This window comes from Poecile atricapillus, chromosome 8 (assembly GCF_030490865.1).
Source record: "Poecile atricapillus isolate bPoeAtr1 chromosome 8, bPoeAtr1.hap1, whole genome shotgun sequence".
NCBI lineage: Eukaryota > Metazoa > Chordata > Aves > Passeriformes > Paridae > Poecile > Poecile atricapillus.
In genome coordinates this window covers 5829306-5855298 of record NC_081256.1, presented here as the reverse complement: position 1 = coordinate 5855298, position 25993 = coordinate 5829306, and the positions used below count along the sequence as shown (strand labels likewise).

General features: G+C 45.3%; 1 protein-coding gene across 4 annotated transcripts in view; it reads right to left on the bottom strand.

The window, feature by feature from the left end:
* Positions 1 to 941: 941 nt before the first annotated feature.
* The window catches only part of FARP2 (FERM, ARH/RhoGEF and pleckstrin domain protein 2), a 73684-nt gene continuing 48632 nt past the window's right edge, over positions 942 to 25993 (bottom strand). Inside the window, exons 14-28 of one of the 4 annotated variants that reach the window (XM_058843792.1) lie at positions 23035 to 23213; positions 18758 to 18847; positions 17054 to 17187; positions 16118 to 16199; positions 14062 to 14299; positions 13116 to 13246; positions 12264 to 12332; positions 11804 to 11893; positions 11407 to 11427; positions 11065 to 11147; positions 8847 to 8965; positions 7897 to 8060; positions 5165 to 5272; positions 4287 to 4438; positions 942 to 3159 (exon numbers count right to left, since the gene is read on the bottom strand). In XM_058843792.1, coding sequence (XP_058699775.1) covers positions 3072 to 3159; positions 4287 to 4438; positions 5165 to 5272; positions 7897 to 8060; positions 8847 to 8965; positions 11065 to 11147; positions 11407 to 11427; positions 11804 to 11893; positions 12264 to 12332; positions 13116 to 13246; positions 14062 to 14299; positions 16118 to 16199; positions 17054 to 17187; positions 18758 to 18847; positions 23035 to 23213 — 1748 coding nt within the window. In that variant the 3' untranslated portion in view covers positions 942 to 3071. Of the gene's footprint in view, positions 3160 to 4286; positions 4439 to 5164; positions 5273 to 5874; positions 5988 to 7896; positions 8061 to 8846; positions 8966 to 11064; positions 11148 to 11406; positions 11428 to 11803; positions 11894 to 12263; positions 12333 to 13115; positions 13247 to 14061; positions 14300 to 16117; positions 16200 to 17053; positions 17188 to 18757; positions 18848 to 23034; positions 23214 to 25993 lie in introns of those variants that run through there. The other 3 variants (XM_058843794.1, XM_058843793.1, XM_058843795.1) reach the window with 3 other exon arrangements.

The window sequence follows — 25993 nt, the reverse complement described above, 5'->3', positions numbered from 1 at the left end:
TTTTGGGGGCAGTTTTGCTAAATGCCATGTGCTCAGCTCAGCAGGCTGTTGCCAGGACAGTGGTGATGAGCTGGCCTCACTGCAGCTGGAGTGCAGAAGGTTCAGTGTACAGGTGAGAATGCAGAGCTCTGCAGGTGGGTGCAGCTTCTAATTGGAGTGGTGCCTGATACCTCATGAAAATGAAAGTCTGATCAGTTACCAATCAGGCACTAACCCTGCCCAGCAGAGGACTTGGCTCCTGGCACAGCAGCCCTTGTCCACTGGCACAGCCATGGTGCGAGCACTGCCAGGCACAGAACGCCTGGAGCCCCTGCCTGCTGCTGCTTCATAGAGCTAAAGCTGTTGTGGGTGTTAAAGACCTCACTGGTGTAACAGAATCACTTCTCTGACCAGGGAGGAGAAGGGAGCCATCACCAGAACAGCTCCAGTCTGTTACATTAAATGTGGCAGGAGTTACTGCACAAAGTCTGGTTTCTTAAGCAATGAAGCAGGACTTTGTTAACCTAGATGAAGGTCAAGCATGAAGAGGCCAAACTCATAGTGTAGGGGTTGTTCATCCTGGAGAAGAGAAGGCTCCAGGGTGAGACAAGGTGGGAATGATTTCACACAAACAGGGCAGGGTTAGATGGGATACTGGAACAAAATTCTTCTGAGGGTGGTGAGGCCCTGGCACAGTTGCCCAGAGGAGCTGTGGCTGCCTCATCCCTGGAAGTATCCAAGGCCAGGTTGGACAGGGCTTGGAGCAACCTGGGATAGTGGAAGGTGTCCCTGCCCATGGTGGGAAGGGGAGAGGGTAGAACTGGATGGTCTTTGAAATACTGAGACCATGGTTATCAAGCTGTGCAGTCCCAACTGCATCTCCCCCTTACATACACCTTAGCACCATAGCAAGAAACTAATGTGTAAGGACCTGTTTTAATTCTGTTCTTGCCTAATGCTCCTGTTAAGGAAACTTCTTATGCCTTTAGTTAAGACAAAAATACTCCTGGAGAGTTCTGGAAAAAGAAAATATTTCACAGAACGCATACATCACTGAAATCCTCACCGTTTTTAAAGTTCACTGAGGTAAGTTGCTAGGAATAGCAATGTTTTTGGTTTTTCTAGCCTGAGCTCCTGCACTTTAAATGCACAGACATTTGAGCTCAGCATTCTGAATCCAAGAAGGAACTTTTGCTACCTGTCCTTCCAGAGGCTCCTGGTCTAGAGTCCCCACCTCAGCAGTTGCATCTTCAAGAGAGATGCTGAGCTTGAGCTACAGGTTCAGCACAAGCAACTGAAGGATCATTCACTCACCAGCCCACAAACTTTAAGGGAAGAATCTTGCTCACTGTGGGGCAAATGGCATTCAAGTTCCACAAAGGCAGCTCTGCCATCTCCTCCACACCATCCCCACTTTGGATGGAGAGCTCTTGGTACAGGGTGAGCTGAGAGCCAGAGTCCTGGAAAACTACTGAGTAACTTGACCCTGGGATGGTGGGCCCAGGAATGGGGATGGTGAATAAGAGGCTGAGAGAGTTTTATACCAAGATGCTATTTACTTTGAACAGTCATATTCAGTATAACATGTCTAATCAATCCACATGGATACACCTACAACAGGTAATTAAAAAAATAATAAATGAAGACACTAATAAATTAAGTACATTTAACTTAGTTGGGACAATGGTCTTCGTGTCACCAGTGGCAAAGGCTGGATCTGCAGTTACTCCTCTAGGATGCAAATGCCAAGCAAGAAAATCCCTCTGGATTCCCCCTCCCTTCAGTCCTCATCCTGCATATGCTTGAGACCATAACTGAACACCCCTGCTGGCTTCTGTCCTTCCCATTGTTCCATGGGATCTCCACATTGCTCCATCCTCACAGCATGCAACACTTTCCTTTTGCTTTCATTGCTTCACTGCATTGTTCATTCTGTTAGTACACAAACACTTTTCTATCTAATATAAATCAGTCCCCACAGCCCATCAAAGCCACGTCCAACAGCATCTTGTGGCACTTAGCATCTGTCAGTCCTTCTGTGGAGGCACCCAAAAGTGACAGCTTTACAAAAGAGAACAAGCTGCAAACATTTCAGATTTAATACAGAAATTTAATAGAGTCCACAGACACTAATGCTCCATCTGGAATCCAGTGACTTTTACACCTTCATGAGAAACAGAAGCTGGATCCCACCCTGAACTGAAATAGAGGATGAGGGATTTTCAGAAGTCTTTGCATGACAAAAGCACAAGCAACAGTGACTTTCAGAGGCTTGTTCTCCTACAGTGCTTAAATGCCTTGAAAACAACACCCACACCAGAGTGGAGAGTGTTTACCATCCTGTGCCTTACTTAACTCCTACTACAGGATAAAGAAACTGGAGCTGTGATATGACAATAGTGATTGAGTTCAGAGGACAAAACCATGCACCCCTCTGCACCAATCCACCAACACCTCAACAGCTCAGCAGAGACTCAGTCTTCCTTCTTCCCTGGAAAACTGCTGCCTTGGCAGCTCCTGAGGAGCAGAGCTGTTCTGGGAGAGCTGCAGTGTCTTTTCAGAAAGAGCCAACACATGGTGTGTTCCTGTGTGTCAGAGGCAGCTGTGCCAGCTGATGCTTCCAGCAGCAGCAGGATGGGTTTTGCCACCAGCCTCACAGAGCAGCCGGGACAGGGGGTGTCTGGAAGCCCTGGCACCCGCTGCTCCCAGCCAGCTACACTACTGGAAGCTGCTGGTTTTCTCCCATGTGTGCTGATCATCCAGTCAAAATGTAAAAAGAGGATGGCACCTGCCTTCAGGGCAGGTCAGGTGTCACTGTACAGGAACAATGGAACAAGAACCCTTCCACGATGTGTGGGCACTGGAGCACTGCTGTTGTTGGGGTCTCTCTAAGTAGGTTCAGCTGGAACAGACTTGACCCTCTTCCACACCATCGGGAACGGATGTGATCTCTGTCTGCAGCCCCCTCACTCCCACTTTCCATACTGGGGGAAAAGAGCCTCCTGGGTCTTTGCTTTGTCAACTCCAGAGACTCCTGTTCCCACCTGCTTCTTTTGTTGGTGTTGCCAGCAGAGATCCAGCTCTGCCTCACATCAGTCTGTGTGAGTGTCCTTCTCCTTGGGAAGCAGCAGGCTCGACCTGGCCGGGGAGCTGGTGGCTCTTTTGATCACCTCCATCCACCTGCCAAGAAAAGACATGAGAAATGCTTAAGCCTCACTCACAGGTAATCTTATCCTTTGTTATGAGCTGTACCCCTTTCCCAAACCTCCCAAAACAGCCATTTTCTTTCTTTAACAAGTCTTCTGGAAAATTAACTCTTCAAAGATTGAGATGTGGTAAATACCCTGCAGAATGTAGTTGCCTGTCCAAGTAACAAGTCTACAGTGCTGTGAGCTCCAGAGAACTCTCACAAGAGCTCACTGTGTTCTTTCCTCAGTGTTATCAAGGATGACAAGCTGACAATAAGTATTGCTTTTCTTAACAATAAATTAGGAAATAGGTAACAGCCTTGCTCTTGTGGAAGAAAGCAAAGCAACAGTGAAAAAAGCAAGACAAATCCACTGTGAATTGGATATTTTTCCCTTGAAATCCCTGCATGAGCCCAGTGCATTAAAGAGCACAACTTCTGGCTCAGGTAGCTGATACCTCAGCTGTTTACAAGTGTGTGACACTCTCCCAAGGAAGGGGAACATGTGACACCTCAGTAAAACCACATTCCAAAACAACCAATACAACCCTGCATGGCAGGACCAAGTGCAGGGTTCTCAACATAGCAGCAGAGTTTTGTACATGGTGCATTTCACACACAGTTTGGACCCTCTCCAGAAGCCCCTAAGAGCCATTAATTGTAATTATAGAGGACAATAATAAAATGTAATTACAGAGAAACCAGACAAGTGAAAGGGAACCCTGCACTTGTTACTCTCAGCCTTGTGTTATAACTTCTGCTCCCAGAGATGGAAGATAAAAACCAAAAAACTCTTTACAGAACCTGGAAATCTGACTCCCAAGAGCTGGTGGGGCCACAGCCCTTCCCCTCCCTCATTCCTCCTTGGCTCCAAGGAAGCCCCAGACTCCTGGGGCTCACACAGCTCACAGCTCCAGGTGTATCCTCAGCTCTCCCACACACAGAGGAGGGTTCTGTCAGAGGAGGGAACTCCAAATATCATCAGTGGGGAGAAGGAAGGAATGTTATTCCAGAAAATGTGCTGGAAGATCACTCAGACTAGGAGGAAAGAGAGGGTGGGATGACCAACCACTGAGTTTAGAGCAGGTTATAAGCCAAGACAGAGAAAACAGAAAATTACCTCTCAAAGGTGTATTTGCTCTCAGCCCTGAAGAAATACACATGGGACTTGAACTGCAGCTTGAAGACATAATCCTTCTGAATCCCATCTGCCTCCACAGGACAGCTGACTATGTAGCCAAGCAGGGGGAGGCTGGCCAGGGGATAATCATCCTGCAAGAGACCCAAGAGCGCAGCCCTGAGTGCAAGGCACCCCAGCCATGCAGCCCATGTAGCACAGGTGAGGGCTGTGCACTCTTGTTCAGGAGACAACAGGAGAACTCTTCTGCAAGGCCACCAACAGCTTATAATTAAACCTTCCCCCAACTCCTTTAATTTTTTTTATAGTTATTTGCTTCTGCTCCTCTGCCCAACGCTGCCTCCTGGGCTCCCTCCTCCTTCTCTGCACCCTTTCTATGGAACTTGAAGCACAGGTCTGACAAAAAACGGTAAAGTAACTCTCACAAAAGAAATGTGCCCTCAAGGCAAGAAGGCAGAATAACCCAATTACTGGGTTAATAAACACAGTTTATTTGGTTAATAAGATGAAAAGACTGCACTGCACCATGGTTCATTATCAAGCAGTTGCTGAACGCACCAGCACAGAGAAGTGGGCAAAGAAGATACAAATGCTGCTGTCACTCACATCCTTCAGTCACTGCATGAGGAGAAGTTTCCCCCTTACCCACAGAAGGTCAGTATTGTCTGAACTGGAAATTCTGATTAAGTTCCACAAGAAGTGCCCAGAGCCTTTTAGAGACCAGCTTCATTATGAACTACCTCCTCTTCCCCTTGCTGATCTCCTTCAAACAGCAGGGATTTGCCCCTGGAGCTGAAAGTCAAGGATTCCCCAGGTCCCCCCCAGCACCCTGACCATCATCCCCTCATACACCTGCCCACCTGGTGTGTCTTGTAGAAGAACAAGCAGAAGTTGGTGAAGACGACCCACAGTTTCTGCCAGCCATTGCTGTTCTTGAACTTCCTCAGCAAGTACCCAGAGAGCTGGTTCTGGCACAGAAGGAAAAGAGGACTGCCATGAAATCACAGGTTGCCATCCTGCTGCAGGTGAGGAGCCCAGCACTGCTCCTGCGCTTGCTCCCTGCTGTCAAAGGCCTCCCAGCCATGGTGACAGCCACCAGGGCCCATCCCTTTCAGCCACCCTTTCTCACATGCAGAAAACCCACGTGGAACACACTGTGTGAGAAGGGAAATAAAGCAGGAGAGGAAACAGAGGACTGCAGAGCTGGGAGATAAACAACACGTGGCAGCTACATGAAGCAAAGCTGGCGTGGAAGGGGGCTGCAGGGAGGGGAACGCCACTGCCTTGGAGTCAGCCAGTAGGATAGGGAAACCTATGGCATGACAGTGCAGGAATTCTGTAATTTGAGAAAATGACATTCAACATTTGAGAAAAAGAAAGATATATGGCAGATTTACAGAGAAAACCATTTTTTGAGGCATAAATAGGAAAAAATCTTGTCTTAACAAGGCAATGGTACACGTCTGCCTCTGAGGACGAGGATCTTCACATGAGCAGTTAGAAGCAGGACATTTTCCTGGGAATCCCATGGCTCCTCCCCACCAGCACAAAATGTGAGAGGCATTTTTACCTGGATCATGCACAAGTAATCAGACAGGGAAAGGCTCTGGTTCCGGTACCAACAAACATGGGTGATTGTGTTGGGCCGTTGGGCCTGGCCCAGCAAATAGCGAGGAGGAAGCTCTGGAGAAACAGCAAGAGAGCAGAAAACTGAGCAGAGAAAGGGGGAGAGAAAGAGAAAAACAGAACATTAGGGTGAGAGGAGTGATGCAAGAAAGGTGGCTGTCAAAGGAAAATGGATTGTGAAAAAAATGATGGTGTTAGAACATGGAACAGATCAGAGTGAGAGGGAGTGCAAGAACTCACACATTCAGTCCCAGAACCTGTAGCAGGATGGGCTTGTTATCCATGCACAGAACTGTGAACTGGTGTCTTTCCCAGGGTGTCAGCAGGGAAAGGCACATCCTCTCCAACAGAAATCGCAACAGAAGCCAGCTCAAGTGCCTCATGTCTGTACCTCAAGCCCAGGTCACACCTACAGCACTTCCCTTACCAAGCTGATCAACACGGTCTCTCTATCAGAAAAACACAGGAGCTCCAGTGCCCAACCTTTTAACTCCAGTTAAGCAAGTGCCTCAAGAGCAGAGCAGGACAGGCAGGCACAGACACAGGCTACAGCCCCCTGCCCCATTGCTTTTGTCAGGTTAGTGACTTCCTTTTTCTCTCCATGTTATTTAGGTCCTTCCTGCTTCTGGAACTCTTCCAAGCATTCCAGTCTTCAGGAAGATGTCCTACCCTGCCAAACTGCCTAAAGTAAAACTGTAGAGTTGGTGCAAGCAGTGTAAGGAGTGCTGAGCTGATTAGTCTCAAAATCTGCAGGATTCAGTGCCCAAATGTGCCACCAATGTTTCCTTGCACGGTGAGTAACAGCAAGACCAGAGGTACCAGTGGCTCATAGAACCCCAAAAAGGTTTGGGTTGAAAGGGACCTTAGAGATCATCTGGTCCCAACCTCTGCCATGGGCAGAGACACCTTCCACTCAACCAGGTTGCTCAGATTCCCATCCAGCCTGGCCTTGAACACCTCCATGGGCACATAATAAACATCTCTGCTCAGCATAAAATGATGCTGCCATGAAAAGACACTTGGATGCTCAGTCCTGTCCGCAATGGAAAGACAGAAAATTCCAACTGAATCTCCTCTTAATTCTGGGTGCAGTACAGCAGCTAACCAGAGCTCAGTACAGCACTGCCAATCTCTAAAGGAAAATATCATGGTTAGAGAACTTATAATCATAGAACCATTAAGGCTGGAAAAGACCTCCAAATCATCAAGTCCAACCTTTGACCAAATCCCACTGAACAATTTGGTGAAGTGCTACATCCACATATTCTTTGAACATTTCCAGGGATAGTGATCCCACCACTGCCCTGGGCAGCCTGTTTCAATGCTTAACCACTTTTTCCGTGAAGAAATTCTTTTTGCTTCCAAACCTGAACCTCCACTGTGCAGCTTAAGGTCATTCCCTCTTGTCCTGCCCCTTGTTCCCTGGGAGCAGAGCCTGACCCCCACCTGGCTGCACCCTCTTTTCAGGGAGTTGTGCAGAGCCAGAAGGTCCCCCCTGAGCCTCCTTTTCTCCAGGCTGAGCCTTCCCAGGTGCTCCAGACCCTCCCCCAGCTCCACTGTCACTCTCTGGACAGAGAGTGACACTGTCACTCCAGCCCCTCAATGTCCTTCTTGTCTTGAGGAGCCCAAAACTGACCCCAGGATTTGAGGCACATCAGCAGTGCCCAGCACAGGGGATGCTCAGTCCTCCAGCAAGCAAAGTGAAACCCAAAGGAGCGATTCAGTCCCAGGATATCCTGGGTTTCCTTTAAACCTTCCCTGCTTTGGTCCCGCTGCAGAAGCAAAGCCCTGCTGCACGGGGAGCGGAGCGTGAGTACGGACACACAGACAGGTGCAGAGAGGACAGCATGCAGTGGTGTTGGATGGCCCAAGCTCTCCCTGGACACAGAACCACTGCCAAGGCCAAATGGGAGATGGAGGCCAAGGCAGGATGGACAGAGTGGGGCCAGAGCTGCGCCCTCGGTACCTCGACGGCCACACTGTGGTCGGTCATGGAGACGCTGGTGTTGCGGTACCAGCACACGTGCATGGTTGTGTTGGCACGGTGGTGGCTCTGCCTGTCCAGGGAGCTACGAGAGGAGTGAATGTCATCTTCGGACTCCTGTTCTACAGAGACCTCATCAGAGGATCCTGGGGGAGGAGAATTGGGTAGTGATTGAAGAAAACTGTGCAATACAGAAATGCAAGAGAAGCTGGGATTCCTGAGAAAGGCAGTTTTCTCTTGCCATGGTGCAGTTTTAAGTATGTCAAGCTCAACTGGTTACACAGCTCCAATGACCACTCTAAGCACATCAGTCTGGGTTTCATGACCCACTCCTGCCTGGGGCAGCTGACTCTCAGGATCAAAGGACGGTTTGGGTTGGAAGGGACCTTAAAAATCATCTGGTTCCAACCCCTTGCCATGGGCAGGTGCACTTTCCACTAGAATAAAAGTACAGAGTGGATTGAGACAGTGCTGTGTCAAACAAACAAAAATGACCACACTTCATCTTGAGTCAACAAACAGAACAGAGCTCTCCAAGAAAAAATACTCCATGTTTCAGCACAGCCATAAAACCACCAGACAGGCACAGGAATACTGGGCTGTAAAAGCTGATCTCCAGAGATGCTACAATTTGGACAAAAATATTCACCACATGGTTAAATTGAGAAAAATCTATGTAAAGAGTGACTAAGGACATTATTTATAAAATTAACAACTCTGCAATGGGAGAATCTCTGCTGCATTTAAAGCTACCTTGAACATCAATCTAGGAAGACAAGCATATCTCTTTTGATTAAAACCAAAGCCCAATTAATTCTCCATTATCATATGAATTATAAAAATATGTCATTTATGTCATCAAACTCACAAAAGGAAAAGCAGAAAGGACAGGACAGCTGCTGCTTTTCAAGGAGGCAGGGAACACCACTTACTGTTGGAGCGGTTGCACACAGAGTTTTCCAGAAGCATCTCAGATTTCTCAGTAGATTTCTTGGCCATTTCAATTGCCACATTTAGGTCTTCCATCCACTTGCCCATCTCCAGGCGGGTACTGCAAGGGAAGCAGTGGGAATGGGGATCTGCCAGCCCAGAGCTGTGCCCGTGTGCTGGAGGCACAGGTCACTGCCCAAAACAAGGGACAGAATCCTTCCATTAGATAAATAAAACCAAATTTAGAATTCCTCCAAAGCAGGAGCTTTCCAGAGAGGAAACTGACCTCATACAGCCTCCACCTCTACATACAAGCCTTGAAACAAGACTAAACTAACAATTTAACACTTGGACTTTACAGAAAATATAATGAACAGACAGCTGGCAGGGATCAGAAGAGGAATTCTGGAGATGGAGGAAATGAGCCATGATTTTTTTGAATGATTATTGGCAACCTGAAGCAGAGCCCGTATTTTAAAGGGCATCTGAGATGTACCTGACATCACAAGCAAATAAAACCCAGAGTGCAGGAATAGGAAGATTCCTTCCCCCCTTCCAGGATCCACTACAAGGTGAGCCCTTCATAGCCCTTCAAGGTGTATCTGTATCCATGGGGATGCAACAGTGGAAGGTTTGGCTTTAGACACACCAAAACATTTCTTTGTTTTGGTAACCATCTCTTTTTTCTGAAAGTTTTTAATTTAGACTGAAAATTCCACACATGGTCTAAGCCTAGCAGCAATTTTTATATATGGCAGGTAACCTTGGAGCTATTTAAAGTCATGACAAGGTAAAAATTCTATTTATTTTTCCAAATTTAATAATCTTTCAAGCACTTTATGACTCACAGCTGCTGAGAAGTGGTTGATCTTAAAAAAAAGTTGCATTCTCAGGTGTTAGGTTGGAATTTAAAAAAATACATCTGCATACCAAATGTATTGACTCCTGTGCCATTACACATCTGATTTATAAATATACTGTAGTGGTTATTTTTCAAGAACAGGTCATCAAGCAGTAAAACCCCCTGTGATTTAAGGTTGAGATTTAGTGCTTCCACCCTGCATTGTTTGCATTCCTGATTCCTGCTGCCTTTTCACAGCAGACTAGCAGAAAGACAAAAACTCCTAAAGCTGATCCTGACACCAGGTGTAGGAGACATCCTAATTACAAAAAGGCACCAAACTCACTGTACAGGGGTAATTTAGGCTGAAAAGGGATTGTTTTTATTTCCAAGTCAGCCTTTAATTTTTCCTCTCCCCAGCTTCCTCCATGAGATTCTGTAGGAACTCTCCCCTCCTCACACCAATTTGAATGTTCTGAACTTTAATTCTTTTGAGTCTCTAAAATATTTCTGTTTAGATTTTGTCTCCTGAAGTGGTTTGAAGGATGACACTGGCAACTCCCAAATAAACAAAAACAATGGCAACCTTATTGCTGCTGTTTGTGTTTTGGGTCAGAAAGAACCACAGAATCACAGGATGGTTTGGGTGGGAAGAGACCTTAAAGCTCATCTCATCCTACCCCATGAGGGCAGGGACACCTTCCACTATCCCAGGTTGCTCCAGGCCCTGTCCAAGCTGGCCTTGGACATTTCCAGGGATGGGGCAGCCACATCATTGCTCCTCTGGGCACCCTGTGCCAGGGCCTCAGCACCCTCACAGGGAAAAATTCCTTCCCAGGATCCCATCTATCCCTGCCCTCTGGCAGTGGGGAGCCATTCCCCCTTGTCTTATCCCTACAGGCCCCTGACCAAAGTCTTTTTCCATCTTCCTTGTTGGCTACTTCAGGCACTGCAAGGCCACAGTGAGCTCACCCCAAAGCTTCTCTCCAGGCTGAACAATCCCAACTCTCCCAGCCTTTCCTCCCAGCAGAGCTGCTCCATCCTCTGCTCATCCTGGTGCCCCCTCTGGACTCTCTCCAGCAGCTCCACGTCCTCCCTGTGCTGGGCCCCAGGGCTGGGGCAGCTCTGCAGGTGGGGTCTCACCTGAGCACAGGGGCACAGGGGCAGAATCCCAATCCCTTTCCTGCTGCCCATGCTGGGGATCAGCCCAAGATAAACTATTCTTTCCCAAAATTCAACACTGAAAAAGGAGCTGTTAAGAGTCCTGGGCTTATTTTGAGGTCCAGAGGATGCATGAAACACCCCTCTGGCTCTGCACCACTTGAGCAGTAACTTTCTGGAGAAGGAATCCATCAAAGCCACAGGAAAACTAGGATTACCTGGCTGCCACCACTATGGTTTTCTGTGCAGAATAGATTGTGAAGCAGTGTGGGACAGACCATTCATTCTCACTCTCCTCCACCTGCAGGAAAAGAAAAGATTATTTCTTATCAGTGCTCAGTCACCAATAAATACTGAAACTGTCGTGTGCTGGCTGGGACTGGAGGCAAACAGGATTCCAACCTGGTAGCAGGAAGTGCAGAACAGCAACTCTTTGATGAATACCACTTACTTTCAAGTCTATTTTGGCTCTATATGAAAATCTATGGTGTGTTTCTACTGCAGGGGCACAACAGGGCAAGGAAAGGAAGGGGCAGGAGCAGATTTGGCTCGTTACTCACCGGAGGGTCGAGCACTATCAGCTGCAAACCAAAGACAGAAAGAACAATCCTGTTAGAAAAGGTGTGGGGAGGCAGAAGGATTGATTACATGCCGAGGTGTGTGCAGGGGGACAGAACACCAGGGTAAATAAATCCCTATTTCCAGATCAGCCTCTCACAGCAGTGTGAAAATGAATGGGAAACAGGATGTGCTCCAGCTGTTTTGCTAATGTGGAAGGAACAGACTCCTCACCTGCAGATAAAGAAAGCTCTGTTTGACACACTCAAGGTCCAATTGCTGCTGAGACCAATCTTGGAGCAATTTGTGGCCTTGGTCCTTGTGCCCTGAAGGAATTCCTCAACCTGCCTTAGGCAAAGCCATTTCCTTAACCCTGTGATGCAACATGGAACCACTTACCAACATGCCATGCAGAGAGAGGTGTCCGTGGATTTTGAACTGATTTGTCCCTGTGACCCCTTTGCTTGTGTACAGTAACATATCTGAGAACTGGAAAGGCAGGAAGAGAACAATCAGTGTTCTGAAAGCAGCAGGCAGGGCCAAGGATTTTTTGATATCTCCTTAAAAATCTGTTGTTTAAAGGCCACTGTAGATACATGAAAAATGTGATTTCTCAGTCAGTTTGGCCAACTAGCCTTCAAACCTCTCTTTTGTTTACTTATAAGACAGGAAATTAATTTTTTTAATTCTGTTACAACTCTGTGCCATTATGGAATAAAGCCACACTCTCTAAAAGCATTGCTTAGAGTGAGTTTTCAGTCTCAGCTGCTGATTTTCAGCACAAGAACAAGAAAACACACTTCCTCAACAACTGTCTCTTGAAGACTTTGGGTTTCTAAAAATCAGAAGCAACACCCACCAGAAAGAACATCCGCTGCTGTAAGCCCTTCTTAGTGAGCTTGTACAAGCAACCTTCCCGGATAAACTCCTGCAGTTGAAAAGAAAAAGTTAGATAATGTTTGATCTTTCCTGACTTGAGGGAATTTTATTTTCATCCCAGAGTACACAGATGTTGATTGGTGCCCAGCAAAGATCACTAACAGATTTCTCAGAGGCCCAATGACACTTTCCTTTCTTTTTTGTGACATGGATCAGCTCCTTGCAGCAGCCAGCATTTAAATCAGTGAAGAAAGAGAAGGGAAAGGAGTAGAATTCCTGTTGGACACCAGCAGTTCACCTATCACACTTACATCCCACTGTAGTGACTGCCATAGCATCCCCAAAGCACATGTGATGCTCCTGTATTTATGCCCAGTACATCTATCAAAAACAAAGAAACAAAAAACCAGGCAGGAACTGCACAAACTCCTGTAATGCAGAGGCACCCACACCAGTTTAGCCCAGTGCTGTGGCTCTTGCCATCCCTCCATTCTCTGAGTTTGCACCAGGCAGACACAAGCAGAGCTGGGAGTGGATTTCCAGTAGGACACACCAGTTCCCACTCACACACAGAGCACCATACCCCAGCATACCCAGAATCTGTACTGGAAACACAAAACTGCAGCCAGAGTTTAAGCAGAAGCATTTCTGATATATTCCTCAGAATATCACCAAGGTGATGATCCCATCATCCATGGCATTCACTAAGAGACAGTTCCATGAAGCCTTTACAGCTGTCCCATAGACTGGGGGAGCAGCAATGGCAAATCCATGCTTCAAAGGATGGAAATAAAACCAGTACAGTCTCTAAACACTAAGCAGAGGCACTTACCCTGCCAGGTGCTGTGAGATTGTCTATCCCAATCAGGTCATGCTGCAGCTCCGTAAGCTTCTGGAAATTTTCCAGGCGGATGAGGCTGTTCTGTAGCTGTGAGGTCATTTCTGTGACTTCCTTCAGTGCATCTGTGTGGAGAACAGCAGCAATGGGAGCAGAGCACAGCAACCCAGGCCACCCATTTCACCCCTGGAAAACTGAATCTGAAATTTAGATCTCAAATTTATAGCAAATTTTAGAACAGAATGGTTTATATGGAAGGGAACAATCACCCAGTTCAACTTTCAACTTCTTTAAGTGTATTTTAGAGTAGGGTAAATAAAGCAAGCAACTTCACAGCATTTCCTATGCTTCTGGAAGTTGTTGTCAATGTCAGATTTTGCTTAAACAAAAAGTGTTACCATGTAGCTGAAAGTAAATTTAAAATATCAAATCAAACTATTTCTGCCAAAGATTATTTTGTCATGAATGGAATTTAGTACCCACACTTCTGTTGCTACAAATCAAGCATTTTTTGGTCACATTTTTACATCTAAATGACAAAAAGTTTGTAAAAAAAACCTACTCTTTTTTTCCCCCCTGCTAGGAGACAAGAATAGTACCAATTTTCCAGCTTTGGTTGAAGCACTGGGATCCATCATGAGAAAACCACTTCCTGGAATGCCAGGAAAAAGAAGCACTTACATTGAATTTATGGACATAATTGAACATAAGTGAACCTAAGTATTCAAAGGCCAGGTTGGACGAGGCTCTGAGTATCCTGGTCTAGTACAAGTATCCCTGTCCATGGTGGAAGGGGAATGAGATGAGTTCTAAGGTCCCTTTCAACCCAAACCATTCTGGTATTCTCTGATTCCATAATTCTTGTCTTCCCAGGGCTCAGAGTTTTGGATGCCCATGGAAAGGGGCGCTGGCAGCAGGACATGGCTGGGTGCTCACTCACTCCGGCAGTCGGCGAAGTCGTGGTGCTCTGCTGTGTAGTGCTTGCACAGCCTCCCCAGGATCAGCTTGTAGTGCATCAGTCTCTGGATGGGTTTGAGCAGAAAGGTGTTGAGGGGCAGGTAGCAAACCTTCTGCAGCTCAAACTCCTTATAAACCATCTCCAGCTTCTTGAGGCGTTTGGTTGCTTTCTCCAGTTCCGTCAGGACCTCGTCATGCTTCTGCAGGTAACTGGTGAACTCCTGTGGAATTGGACAAAAAGTTACTTAGATCATAGGAAAACAGTCTTTCATAACTAAAGGAAAGGCAGCTCCCAGCCAAGGTCAAAGTAGGTGTCTGTGTGCCTGTGCCTGCTGGGAATACTAAATGGTGGTGGAAACAGCAGTCCCCCACTCCTGCACTCCCATTCAAGCCACTGGTTTTAATTAAATAATTATTCCACTACTGCAGCACTAATGTAACTGTCCCACATAGGCACTCTGCTGCAAATAAAGTTGACTTCATTTCAGAAGAAAGTATTCTGCCTTTAAAAAATATGTATATTTTTTAATTAAATAACCTTATGAATCAAGGTCTCAATAAGGGAGGTAAATAAATTTTGTTTTCTGCTGAATAACCAACAAGCACCTTTTCTCAAGGTAAATGCAGGTAACTAAATAAGCAACAGTGATACAAAACCTTCCTGCAATTATTTTACTGTTTTCTTTTTAAATTCCTTCTCAGCAATAACTGTTTGCAAGTTACTTCAAGACTGACTGAAAAAGGATATGTTTAGATGGGATATTGGAAAGAAATTCTTCCCTGTGAGGAAGATGTCAGCCACTAGAATCTGATAGTTCATGGCTTAAATATTGTTAGGAAACTTTTGCCTGTTATGGCAAAACTGTATAAAGAAGCTACAACCTCAGAAGTCCAGCCCTTCCTGAAGATGCCTGACTGGAACTTTGGACTGTGAGTTAAGATGCCTTGATAAGATAAAGGGAACACTATTATTCAATAATCATTTAGGTCTAGGGAGAAGCAAACAAGGCAGAGAGAAAAGAATGCATGCCCAAGAAAGTCAAACCCAGCAGAAAAGCATTCCTGGCTGGGTTTGGGTGGGGGAGGACATAGGCAAAGAGCCCAGGTTTGCACAGAACCCCAAAAACAAAGGGGAGAGGAGGAGAGTTTTGGGTGTGCAGCAAAACCTCCGGTCAGAGACAGTGAACACCCATCCTCCCTTACACAAACTGCATCAGCTACAAAACCCCCCCAGCCCTGGGAAGGCCACATCCATGGGACATGCATGTGGGAGGGAGTGGCATAATCCATCAAAAACCCCTGAAAAGTGCTCCCCAGACTTATTCCTGTGGCTTTGCACCACAGGACTGCACGTGATGCAAAGTGATTCAGTCTGCTGCAACAGACTGTGTAAAACTTGCCCCCCCTCTAGGAGAGGCTCCTGGGCATTCCACCTGGCCTGAACATATATTAATCCATTGGATTCTATGCTTTTTTGGGGGACCCTCACCACCAAGAAGACCAGCTGGACAGGATCATCAGGATGCTGGTAGGATGCATGGAGTGGTGATATTTTCTTTAATCTGTCTCTGTTCCTCTCTTTCTGTCCCCCCACCTCTTTTCTATTTCTTCCTCTTCCTTTTCTCTCTCTTTCTCTGATATTTATTATTAAACAAAGCCCATACTATTGACTTTGGCATATAGTCTCATTTGCACCTTAATGAAAGCAGAGGCATTTCTAATAATTTCTAATAATTTTATGAACCAGACTGTAACAGGTGGTGAGGCCCTGGCACAAGGTGCCCAGAGGAGCTGTGGCTGCCCCTGGATCCCTGGAAGTGTCCAAGGCCAGGCTGGACAGGGCTTGGAATAACCTGGGACAGTGGAAGGTGTCCCTGCCCATGGTAGGGGGTGGAACGAGAAGGGCTTTAAGGTCCCTTCCAACCCAAATCCTCCTGGGATTCTGTGATTAATGGAAATATTAACCCTGAGCACTGATCCTTTACAAATCAAAACACCTCAATAATCCCCAAATTCCACGTCTTGAATCCTGTATCTACCTTCAGAGTGCGCATGTTCCTGAGCATGACATCTCCGATGCGTTGGTACTCCCCTCTCACGTGAGCATTGGTTCTGCCTTCCCTGGAACACACACAGGGAGGAAAGAAGAAGGCAACATACATGGGGGATCAAGAAATTCCTGTTTTCTCCCTCCATCTTCCCTTGTAATTCAGGAGATAATCTTTAGCCATTTGGCATTCCTATTTCACTGTTCAAATTGAAAATTTGGTACATTAAATATGGATCCTCTACAAAACAGCAAACATAAAGGCATGCTTAAAAAACTGAGAAAGGACTAGAAAGGAACTTGTGTGAAGGTCTGATTGAGAGTTTTAAGTTTCAGACCTCCACATAAATGTCATAACACGACCCCACCTGATTCTGTGAATTTATTTTTGTTCATACTTTGTTCATGTTGACCACCTCCTTTTGAAAGGTAGTTATACTGTAATATATTAACATGTCACCTCAGGAGAAAATAATACAAAGTTGAAAAGACTAAAAACATCATCTGTGATATAAACTGCATTGCAAGAACCACACTCCCACCTTAATCACAAAAATGTTTCCTAGATTTTCATCTGGACATTCATTAAGTGGAAGGTGTGGAAAAAACACACACATCATCTTTTTGATCTTGTGCTCCTTCCTTTTTCTAAGGCTTGAGAGACACTGTCAGATTATATCAACAATTGATGATCTTCAAGGTGTTTTCCAACCTAAATGATTCTGTGGTTAAAAAACCCTCGGTCTGGTGCACAAGTCATACAACTACAGGACATTATGATATTGGAAAATGGGCTTTAATACTTTTTAGTATTTTTTTAATAGCATTAATATCATAAAAGATTTCTCCTTGCTTCTAATGATGCAGAAACCAATTGTAGTCTGGTTTTGACGTGAGGATGGAGAAAAAGGTCCCCCTGCTCGCTTACCAGAGTGAGAGCCTTTGTTCAATCTCCTTCAGAAAGCCTCGATGGAACTCATAGATGGGGTCTATGTTGGAGAAGAGCAGTGTCATCAGGCCCTCTGGCATGGCATTCTCCTTGATCACGGCACTGCGGAACCACTGCCAGAAAACCAGAAATTCTCATCAATTTCTCTGTTTCAGAAATTCAACGTTAGAAAGAAAATTCCTGCTCCTGCAGCGATGGGGGATGAGAAGGTATGCATGGGGAAACAGCAGGAAGGAAGAAGAAATATTTAGGGAAGACATAATTTGTGAAAAATGAAAAGATGGGATTTTTTTCTTTGCCAGATATTGTCGCACTATATTGGGTGTGGTGAGGCAGTATGACATGGATTCTCTTGTGAGTTGAACAGGAGAGCTCCTAAGGTTTATTACCTCAGATCTTCTTTTATAGACAGATACGTGAAAGTCCAGAAAGGTAAAACTCTTATTGGTCAGTGAACTAACACATCACCATCATTGGTCAGTGGGGTACACCACCCCTCGACCTTCTCTTGCAAGAAAACAAGAAAGTGACAAACAGCACCTGCAAGGCTGGTTTTTATCTCTGAGGATTGTTTTGATTCCTCCTTATGATTTCTCAGGAGAGTCTGAGAAAGTCATGCAGCCTGCTTTTGCACAGGCACTGTGCTCCCTGCTTGCTGCTGGCATTTAGCATCTATAAGATATGAGGAAGATGAGGCTCATGGCTGGCTCTAGGCACAAGCTTGTTTCTGAATGCAATGATAGGATGGTTGGGGACAGCTGAGTGACAATCAGTTACCCAGTGGCTGCCCCAGCTGCTTCCACTTCCACACAGATAAAACTGCTGTCATAGGCCTGGAGCCCTGTGCAAGTCCCTCAGTTGAAGACATCTCGTTGCAGGTCACACTCCACACTTTATCGCTTCCCCGCTTTCTGGCGGGGACGGGGATATTACAAAAATCCTCTGAGATTTTTCTGAGGTTCCCCCTTCTGTTAGGAGAAGTTCTGGGAAGCCTGTAGGAGGAATTGGAGTGAGATGGTGCTCAATGAGCTTGCAGAGAACACCTCCACTGAGGCCATGCAGTGTTAAGGGACTCAAGCTTTTCTTTGATGAAATTAAAACAACAGCTTATATAAAGGCAACAGTCACAGTGCTCAAACATGGAGCTCATGAACAAAAAAGCTCTTTTAGAAGCACATGAACTGGAAATTCATGCTGCCCTCCAAACCTGGAGTCACTTGTCTATTCTGGGTGAAAGGAGGAGGCAGAAACAGAAGCAACAAAACAAGAAAAATCTCTTCAAACCCCCACAGGTTCAATGGCCTTTGCAGCTGTCATCTGCTCACAGATCCAAAGGCACAAGGATAAAAGCTTCCCAAGGAAAACCACAGAGAAGACAGCCAGGTTATAAGTAGAGGTGGCAAATATCACTGAAACTGAATGCAAAACGTTTTTAGGCTTTCCTTGTTCACAGTTTTTAGACCAAAAGTCATCAGCATGGCACAGGATGTAGCTGCTGGAGCAAACGATGGAAGTCCAGAGAAGGTATCTGCTCTCCCACAGAAGAAACTATGGAACAAGGAAGGGGACAGCTACTTGGCTCCTGGATTATGCTACATCACAAGAAGAAATTCCAAGTTTTTCCAACCTAACAATCACAAATCTGTTAAAAAAGGGAAAAGAAATAAAGTCAAACCCACTTACTACTGTAATAACCTCCAGGTCCTTTAAATAGGTGCGTTCTGTGGCAAGGATCTCCTTTGCTATGAAGTACGCCTTGTCGGTGGGGTAGCGCTGAAAGGACACACAGCCATCAGTAAATACTGAAACACAAACCTCTATTTCCTACTGGGCATCAGCCCAAACCTCACAGCCACTTCCCCTTGCTGTGTGCAAATGGAGCAGCTCATTACCAACAGGACATCTTTTTATTCAGTATCACATTCTCAAATACTGACTTTACTATAAAATATTCTTTATATTGCAAGAGTACTAAAAAATACTGTCAATTATCATAGAATCACAGATGGTTTAGGTTAGAAAGGACCTTAAAGCTTATCTCATTCCACCCTCTGCCATGAGCAGGGACACCTTCCACTACACCAGGGTGCTCCAAGCCCTGTCCAACCTGGCCTTGGACACTTCCATTACTTGAACTTCCACCTCAAATCAAGGGAGAACTTTACAGAAACATGGAAACACTTAATCCAAGATTCCTAGATTTTAAACACTTCTCTAACCAAACATAGCCCAACAGATTTGCAAACAGCCCTTTCCCAAAACTGTTTATTTCCACTTACAGCTTTCACTCAAGCTGCTCCTTTGAAGACCATATTAACTAAGAAAAGAAGAAAATCAAACCACAGCAGTTGTTGGCTGCATGATTGCTCTGGGCCACTCTTTAAAGAGAAGACAGAATGGATATGGAAGAACAAAGGAATGCAGTGGTGGTAAGAGATGTTGTGCAGTTGCAACACAAAATCAGGATTAGCCTGGAAACATATATTACTAAAAAATACGTAATATTAAGGAATTAATCACTCTTCAAGGTAAGGAATTGCTTTTTCTCCTTAGCTCATTATGCTGTGCTGCAGTTCCATGCAAAATGCCACTGAGTTATGTCAAAATTTAGTCTCCTCCATCTCTGCCCCTCTTGAGGGAAACACTGCTTTGAAAATTCTTTCTTTTGTTTCCTTGTATGTTCTGAGTTAATTAAAAAATCTCTTTATAGATTCACTTTGAGATGCCTCCAGTGCTGTCAGCACAGCTACTGAGGGCTTCCCCTCAGCAGTTCCCTACATGACAGGAGAGTTTCTGCTATCAGGGATGTTTTTACACAGCTCTGGCTACGTCCCCTTCTGGACTATGTCCAGGGTCTTATTGCACTTCTTTGAAATCTTACAGAGCATTAAGGTGTGTGAAAACATGGGAGCATGACTTTTACACAGGCAGGTAGTGATGGGAGAACCTTTTCAAAAACTAAAAACACACCATGGTCATAACCTGTCACTTCTCATAGCCTGCATGAATCGTGTTTTTCTCCACCTCTGAGCATTTCTGCAGGTTTCTGCCTCATTCTCCAGCTGACTGTGTGCTAACCTGGGGTACAAGAGGGCTTTTCTTTTCCCAGACACCTCTTCCTTTCTCCCTCCCCAACACATCAGCCCTGTTTATTCTCAGAAGTTCCTGCTCTTTCCAAATTGCTTCCTGGTGGAATTTAGTGCCATTAACTTGCTTTTTTTTCAGTCTTGCACCAGTCCTAACTGCATCCCTTGTGCTGAGTGCTGGCAGCAGCTGCTGGGCAGAGGAGTGGAAAGGCTGTCAGTGCACAGGGGCCCTGCCAAACACCTTCACTGCTGCTCAGGCTCTGCAAGGGGAAAGAAAATCAGCTCATGCCTCAAAAGCCAAACACAAGAACTCTCTGAGGTGGCAGTCTCCTTCTAGAACGCAAAGAAAATATTTCTACAACCATAGCAGGCATCAAGGCAAATATCCCCATTTGGAAAAACTGGTATTTCACCATATAATGTACAAACAATTCCACCTGGAAACCTTCAACACTCACCAGATGCAGCAACCCCAGCTTGTGGGGAGTGAAGAGCTCTACTCTGAACTTGTAATGGCCAAAAATGTTTAACTTTTTACTTCAAACACCAGGGTTCAGAAGTGTTAAGAATAACTCTGAGAGGAGGAACTCCCCCACAAAGCCCTTTTTAAAGTGGGTTGCTACAATCAACCTCCATTAGAAAAGGAACAGGGAGAAGTCTACCAGTAAGATGAAAGAAAAGCACAGAGATTTAAAAAGAGAGAAAAAAACCTCATCTTTCTCAAGGTAGCAGTACTGGACCAGCAACACCATGGCAGCAATGAGCAGACAGCACACATTGTGAGGGCTGGAGAGTTTGCAGAACATGCCCTGATTAACCAGGTGGAACTAGAGCAGTTATCACCTTCAAATCAGAGCTCTAGTCAGAGAGATAGTGCAAGATTACGCTTTTCTTGTACAACAAAGCTGTAAAGATGTAACTGTGAAATGTAACCAATTTAACACTGGTTTCCTCCTGCATGTGTTTCACCTAAAACATTATCTCTGAATAGACACCAAAGCCTTGGAATACTCAGGAGTTGATCAAGCTTAAGATCAATATAATAAAAAGAAGTTCCCTTCTAAGGAGTCTCACTTTCATAAATCAGTTTCAGCCTGAAGAACACAAGCTGCCAAAACACCAGACCTTGCAGAATGTGGCAGAAAGGGCTGGGCTTCAAGTTTAGGTCAGCTAACACAGTCTCTGCTCATAATTTCCAAGCTATAAGGATAAATGACAGGAGTTATTTTTAAAATAACTATGGAAACTAATAGTAGAGTGATCAGCCAAAGCTATAAACTCCACTTCAAAAAGTCTAAATGAGACAGGGAAGCTGCCAGTTGGGTGGGTTGTCTGCAGCTCAGCTCCCAGTTACCGGTTAAACCTCCCTCTCTCTGGCACTTAGATCATGTCTACACCATGGGTGTTTCTCAACAGCATCACAGAAGTGCCTGGAGATGCCCAAGAACACGGTAAAAACACCAAAGAGCAGGGGCCTGTGACCTCCTTACTTGAGGATCCTGATCCTGACAGAGGTAGGACAACCAGAGCACTGGATGGGGCAAGCAGAAGAGCAGAAGCAAAAACCACACAAAGTGGTTTCTTCTTTGTGGCTGTTTGGAAAACAGCAGATCCCAGTGTGCTACTGACTCTGTGTGGAATGGAGTTTGGACAGTGGAGCCTTCCTTGCACTCTAATGGAAGATCCTGGATCCTTCTCAAGCACCAGAGCCAACAAACCTCTCAGCAAGCAAGGAAAGGAGAGCAGAGAGTCTTCCAGAAAAAACAATCTACTGTTGGAGTGGACTTCTTTATCCTGGTGGAAGAAATGCAGCAAATCCTGAGCTCTGCATGGGGGTGAGGAAAACCCCACATCATGTGGGGGAGTGCCTGGTTAAAGCAACCAGTGCTCACTGGTAGGCAGAAAGAAAGCAGCCCAGGCATGGAGCAGTACCCAGACATAAGCACATTTTGAATACCCAAAGCTGTTCCTGGTTTGAGACTCACTGGACTTTCGAAAAGTCTGGGGCATTTTTGTCCCCCTCTTTCCAGAAAGTGAGAATCAAGCTTCTGCAAGGCCAGAGCACTGCCCACCACTCTCCAGACGGAAGGGTCAGCTATGGAGAGGACAACTTCAACAACACTGCCAGCTCTGCTGAGCAAGGCCATGATGAAATGGATGTGAGAGAATTCACACTGAGCTCAGGTGTTCAAGGGGAACACCTGAGGACCCCTCTAAAGGTCCTGTCATGATCAGAAAGCACGACCTGCAGGAACAACGTATGGTGAGATGGACCAATGACACCATGAAGAGACTGCACGGGAAGGAAGGAACCCAGGAAACAAACACCGTACACATTAACAAATAAGGATCTCTGAGGATCATTGGGTCCAGCTCCCCACTGCTCCCAGACCCACCTGAAAATAAACAATGTGACCAGGGACATCATCCAGATATTCCTCGATCTTTGTTAGGCTTGGTGTCATGATCACTGCCCTAGGGAACTGTTCCAGGGATCAGCCTCGAGATGAAGAACCTTTCCCTAATAACCAACCTGAACTCATTTTCATTCTGGGGTACAAAATGTGGATTTTGAACACAGTTGCCTAATTCACTGCTCCTGCTAAAACAGAGGGAGGTGGTCCCAGTGGCCATGGCAAGAAGACACAAGAAGATGCCAGGAGGGCACTGGGGACTCCTGCCACAACATCCACCCAACCTCCACTGGAGTTTGACCACAGCCATCACAGAATAAAACACAACTGGCATTCAGCACCCAGCAAGCACAGCTCCTCACCTGGCACCTTCAGTGCCCAGCACAGCTCCCACCTCACACCTTCAGTGCCCAGCACAGCTCCCACATGGCACCATTATTCCCCAGCTCCATGATCTTACCTTCCTTTTCATCTCATCATCCTCTTCTATCCTGGCCCCACCAGCATCGCTGAGGACGGGGCTCAGCAGAGGGGATGAGCCCTGAGTGGCTGCATTCAGGTTCACCTGAAAGGCTGGGCTCGAGCCTAGGGGACTCTTCAGCACAAGGGAGGACAGCTGGGGCTGGTCCACAGGGAGGCCTGGATGGGAAGACAACAAGAAAATGGAGTGGAAAAGGAGAGAAAATTATTTCAAACATAGTGTAAATAACAGGATTATCCACTGTTACAGCAAACCAGAATTGCAATCTCAATTATTTTTAAAAAGATAAAAGAAAAAGAGCAAAAAGGCATACAAATCCAAAGGCTTCAGTGTGTATCTGAAAGTAAAGGGAGTGTTCCCTGCATCCCAGGGGCTATAGGGCAATGCAGTAAGGACAGACACAGCAACAACCACAGCTAAGGGAAGGATAAACTGATTATTGTCAAGGAAAAAAGGCTGCTGAGTAGCAGCACAGTTCACAACACAGGGTTATACTGCAGGGACAGGAATACAGCTTTTAATTTTTGCTTTCAATATAAGAGTTACTTTTCAACCCAGGGAAAAGCTAGGACAAATTATTCCATGATTTGCCACTCCAGAAGACAAAGTATGTTAGAAATACAGTCAGAAATTAGGGTATCTCCAAAATTGGTCCAAGGGGAAAGGAAAGCTTATTGCTATACAGAGGGAACATGGAAAAAATTCTATTCCTGGCTTTTCTAAGCATACAAACAGAATAATCTCAAGGAAAATAATTTTTCAGTACTGAGTATTAACTGGATGGACACAATCTAACTTCCAGTTAGAAGCAACAGGTACCACTTTGCTTTAGATTATTAAACATATTTTTAAATTATTATTATTATTATTATTATTATCATCATCATCATTATCATCATTATTATTATCATTATTATTATTTTGTGGACTCTTTCCAGATTTCTCACACATCACAGTGAATTTAAGCCTTCTCTTTTCAGCTTTTTTGGACTAAAGGAAGGTGACAGATACACTACACCCACAGAATTCCTCCTAACCTCACATATTATTTTTCTGATCTTCCCTGTCATAAATAATTGAGTTTTCTCCTATCAGTCAACTAAACAGCTATCAGCACTTAAGCAACTACAACTTAAACACCTTCCCAAGCCTCCCCAGCAGGATTTGTTGTGTCACAAATGCTAAACCGCCCACTTAAAGAAAAATGGGGAAATCAACAGCCAACCCCAAACTGCCAAATCATCATTTCCCAGACTATTTAGAAATCACTGCAAAAAAAAAATAAAAATATTGCTTTAAAAATATCAGCCCTCACAGATATCCAGTACCTCCTCACACCATCATGGGTGCTGCAGGAGGAGTTGGGAGCTTTCGATTCCCAGCTGTTGAGGCTTGGAAAGCACACCCAGGGCGAGGCAGCCCCAGCCTGTAATTCCACATGGACAAACGCAGGAAGCTAAACAGAGCTGCACTCGGTCACCTGGAAGAGATTCAGATCATCCAGGCTGCTGAGTTAACTATTTGTACACTAGTCCAGCACCAGTTCTGGAGCAGATTTTTGCTTCTCTCTGAGCGTTTTGTCCATTCACATTGCTTTTAATATCACCCCAGGAAAGCAATACTAAAAAAATCATTTGTTTCACCTATCCAGGCACAGGATTCAACTTTCTTTTAAATGCCAGGAATGCTGAAAAAACAGCTTCCAAACAAATGAGTTTGCAGGGGTGAGGAGTTTCTTTAAGTTCTTGGAATTTAACATGAAGTAGCAACAAATTCCAGAATCTGTAACTTGAATTGCTTCCAGACAGCCTGAAAGCAAATGGGATATAACTTGCTATAAACTACCCTGCTTTTTTGATTGGGTTGTTCTACCTTTTGTCTCTCCCAACAGAAGATGGCCAGTAAATTAATTGCAAACATTGAATCTGAAAGCAAGAACCCCTCCCCAGAGCCAGAGTGCCTAATGGAAGTGAGAGGCACATTCACAGAATCATAGAATGGTTTGAGTGCAAAGGGACCCTAAAGGCTGCCCAGTCCCACCCCCCTGCCAGGGCCAGGGACACCTTCCACTACCCCAGGCTGCTCCAATTCCTGTCCAGCCTGGCCTTGAACACTTCCAGGGATGGGGCAGCCACAGCTTTGGTTGGCAAACTGTGCCAGGGCCTCCCCTCCCTCACAAGGAACAATTTACTCCATCTAAAACTTCCCTCCTTCAGGTTAAGGCCATTCCCTCTTGTCCTGTCACTTCCTTTCTTTTTTTTTTTATCTAGAAGAGGCTCTAAGAAGTCACAGAGCAGCTCAAGTTAGCTTTTTGGCTAACATTTGCTTCATGAAATATTTGATATAAGCTCAGTGTGATGGTGTCTTGGCAGATGGTATTACAAGCGAGGAGTGCAATTTTAATTCTCATAACCCAAGTCTTCTCCCACCAGTGAAACAGGAAAAATCAGGGCAAGAAGGTAGGATGTACAGCAATTCCTCATTCTCACTGAGAAGGATGGCAAAGGGAGAAGGTATGTCAACAGCTGTTCAATGTAAAAAACTCCTAATTAGGTAAAAATATTTATGTGAAGATCAAAAAATGTGAATGATTCCCTTTGACATCAAACCTTGGTACTGCAAGGTCTTCCCTTCCCCACAGGCAGCATCCTCCAGTTCTATTAAAATGGATTATTCTTTCAGAGGGATATTTCTGTGTTTCAATACTCTGCATGAAGTGGAAATTTGTTCTCTATAAGTCACACAAGCATCCCAAACTGGTGTCTGTAAATGCTGTAAGCACAAGCCAGGCCTCCATGCAATGACGTGGGAATTCAATGCTGTAGCCCAGACAGTCAGACATGGCTGAATCCTGTACACAAGAAATTTCTGCCTCCACATCACACAAAAATGCACTTAAGGCAACATCCAAAATTGCATCAGTTTGGTATAATATTCC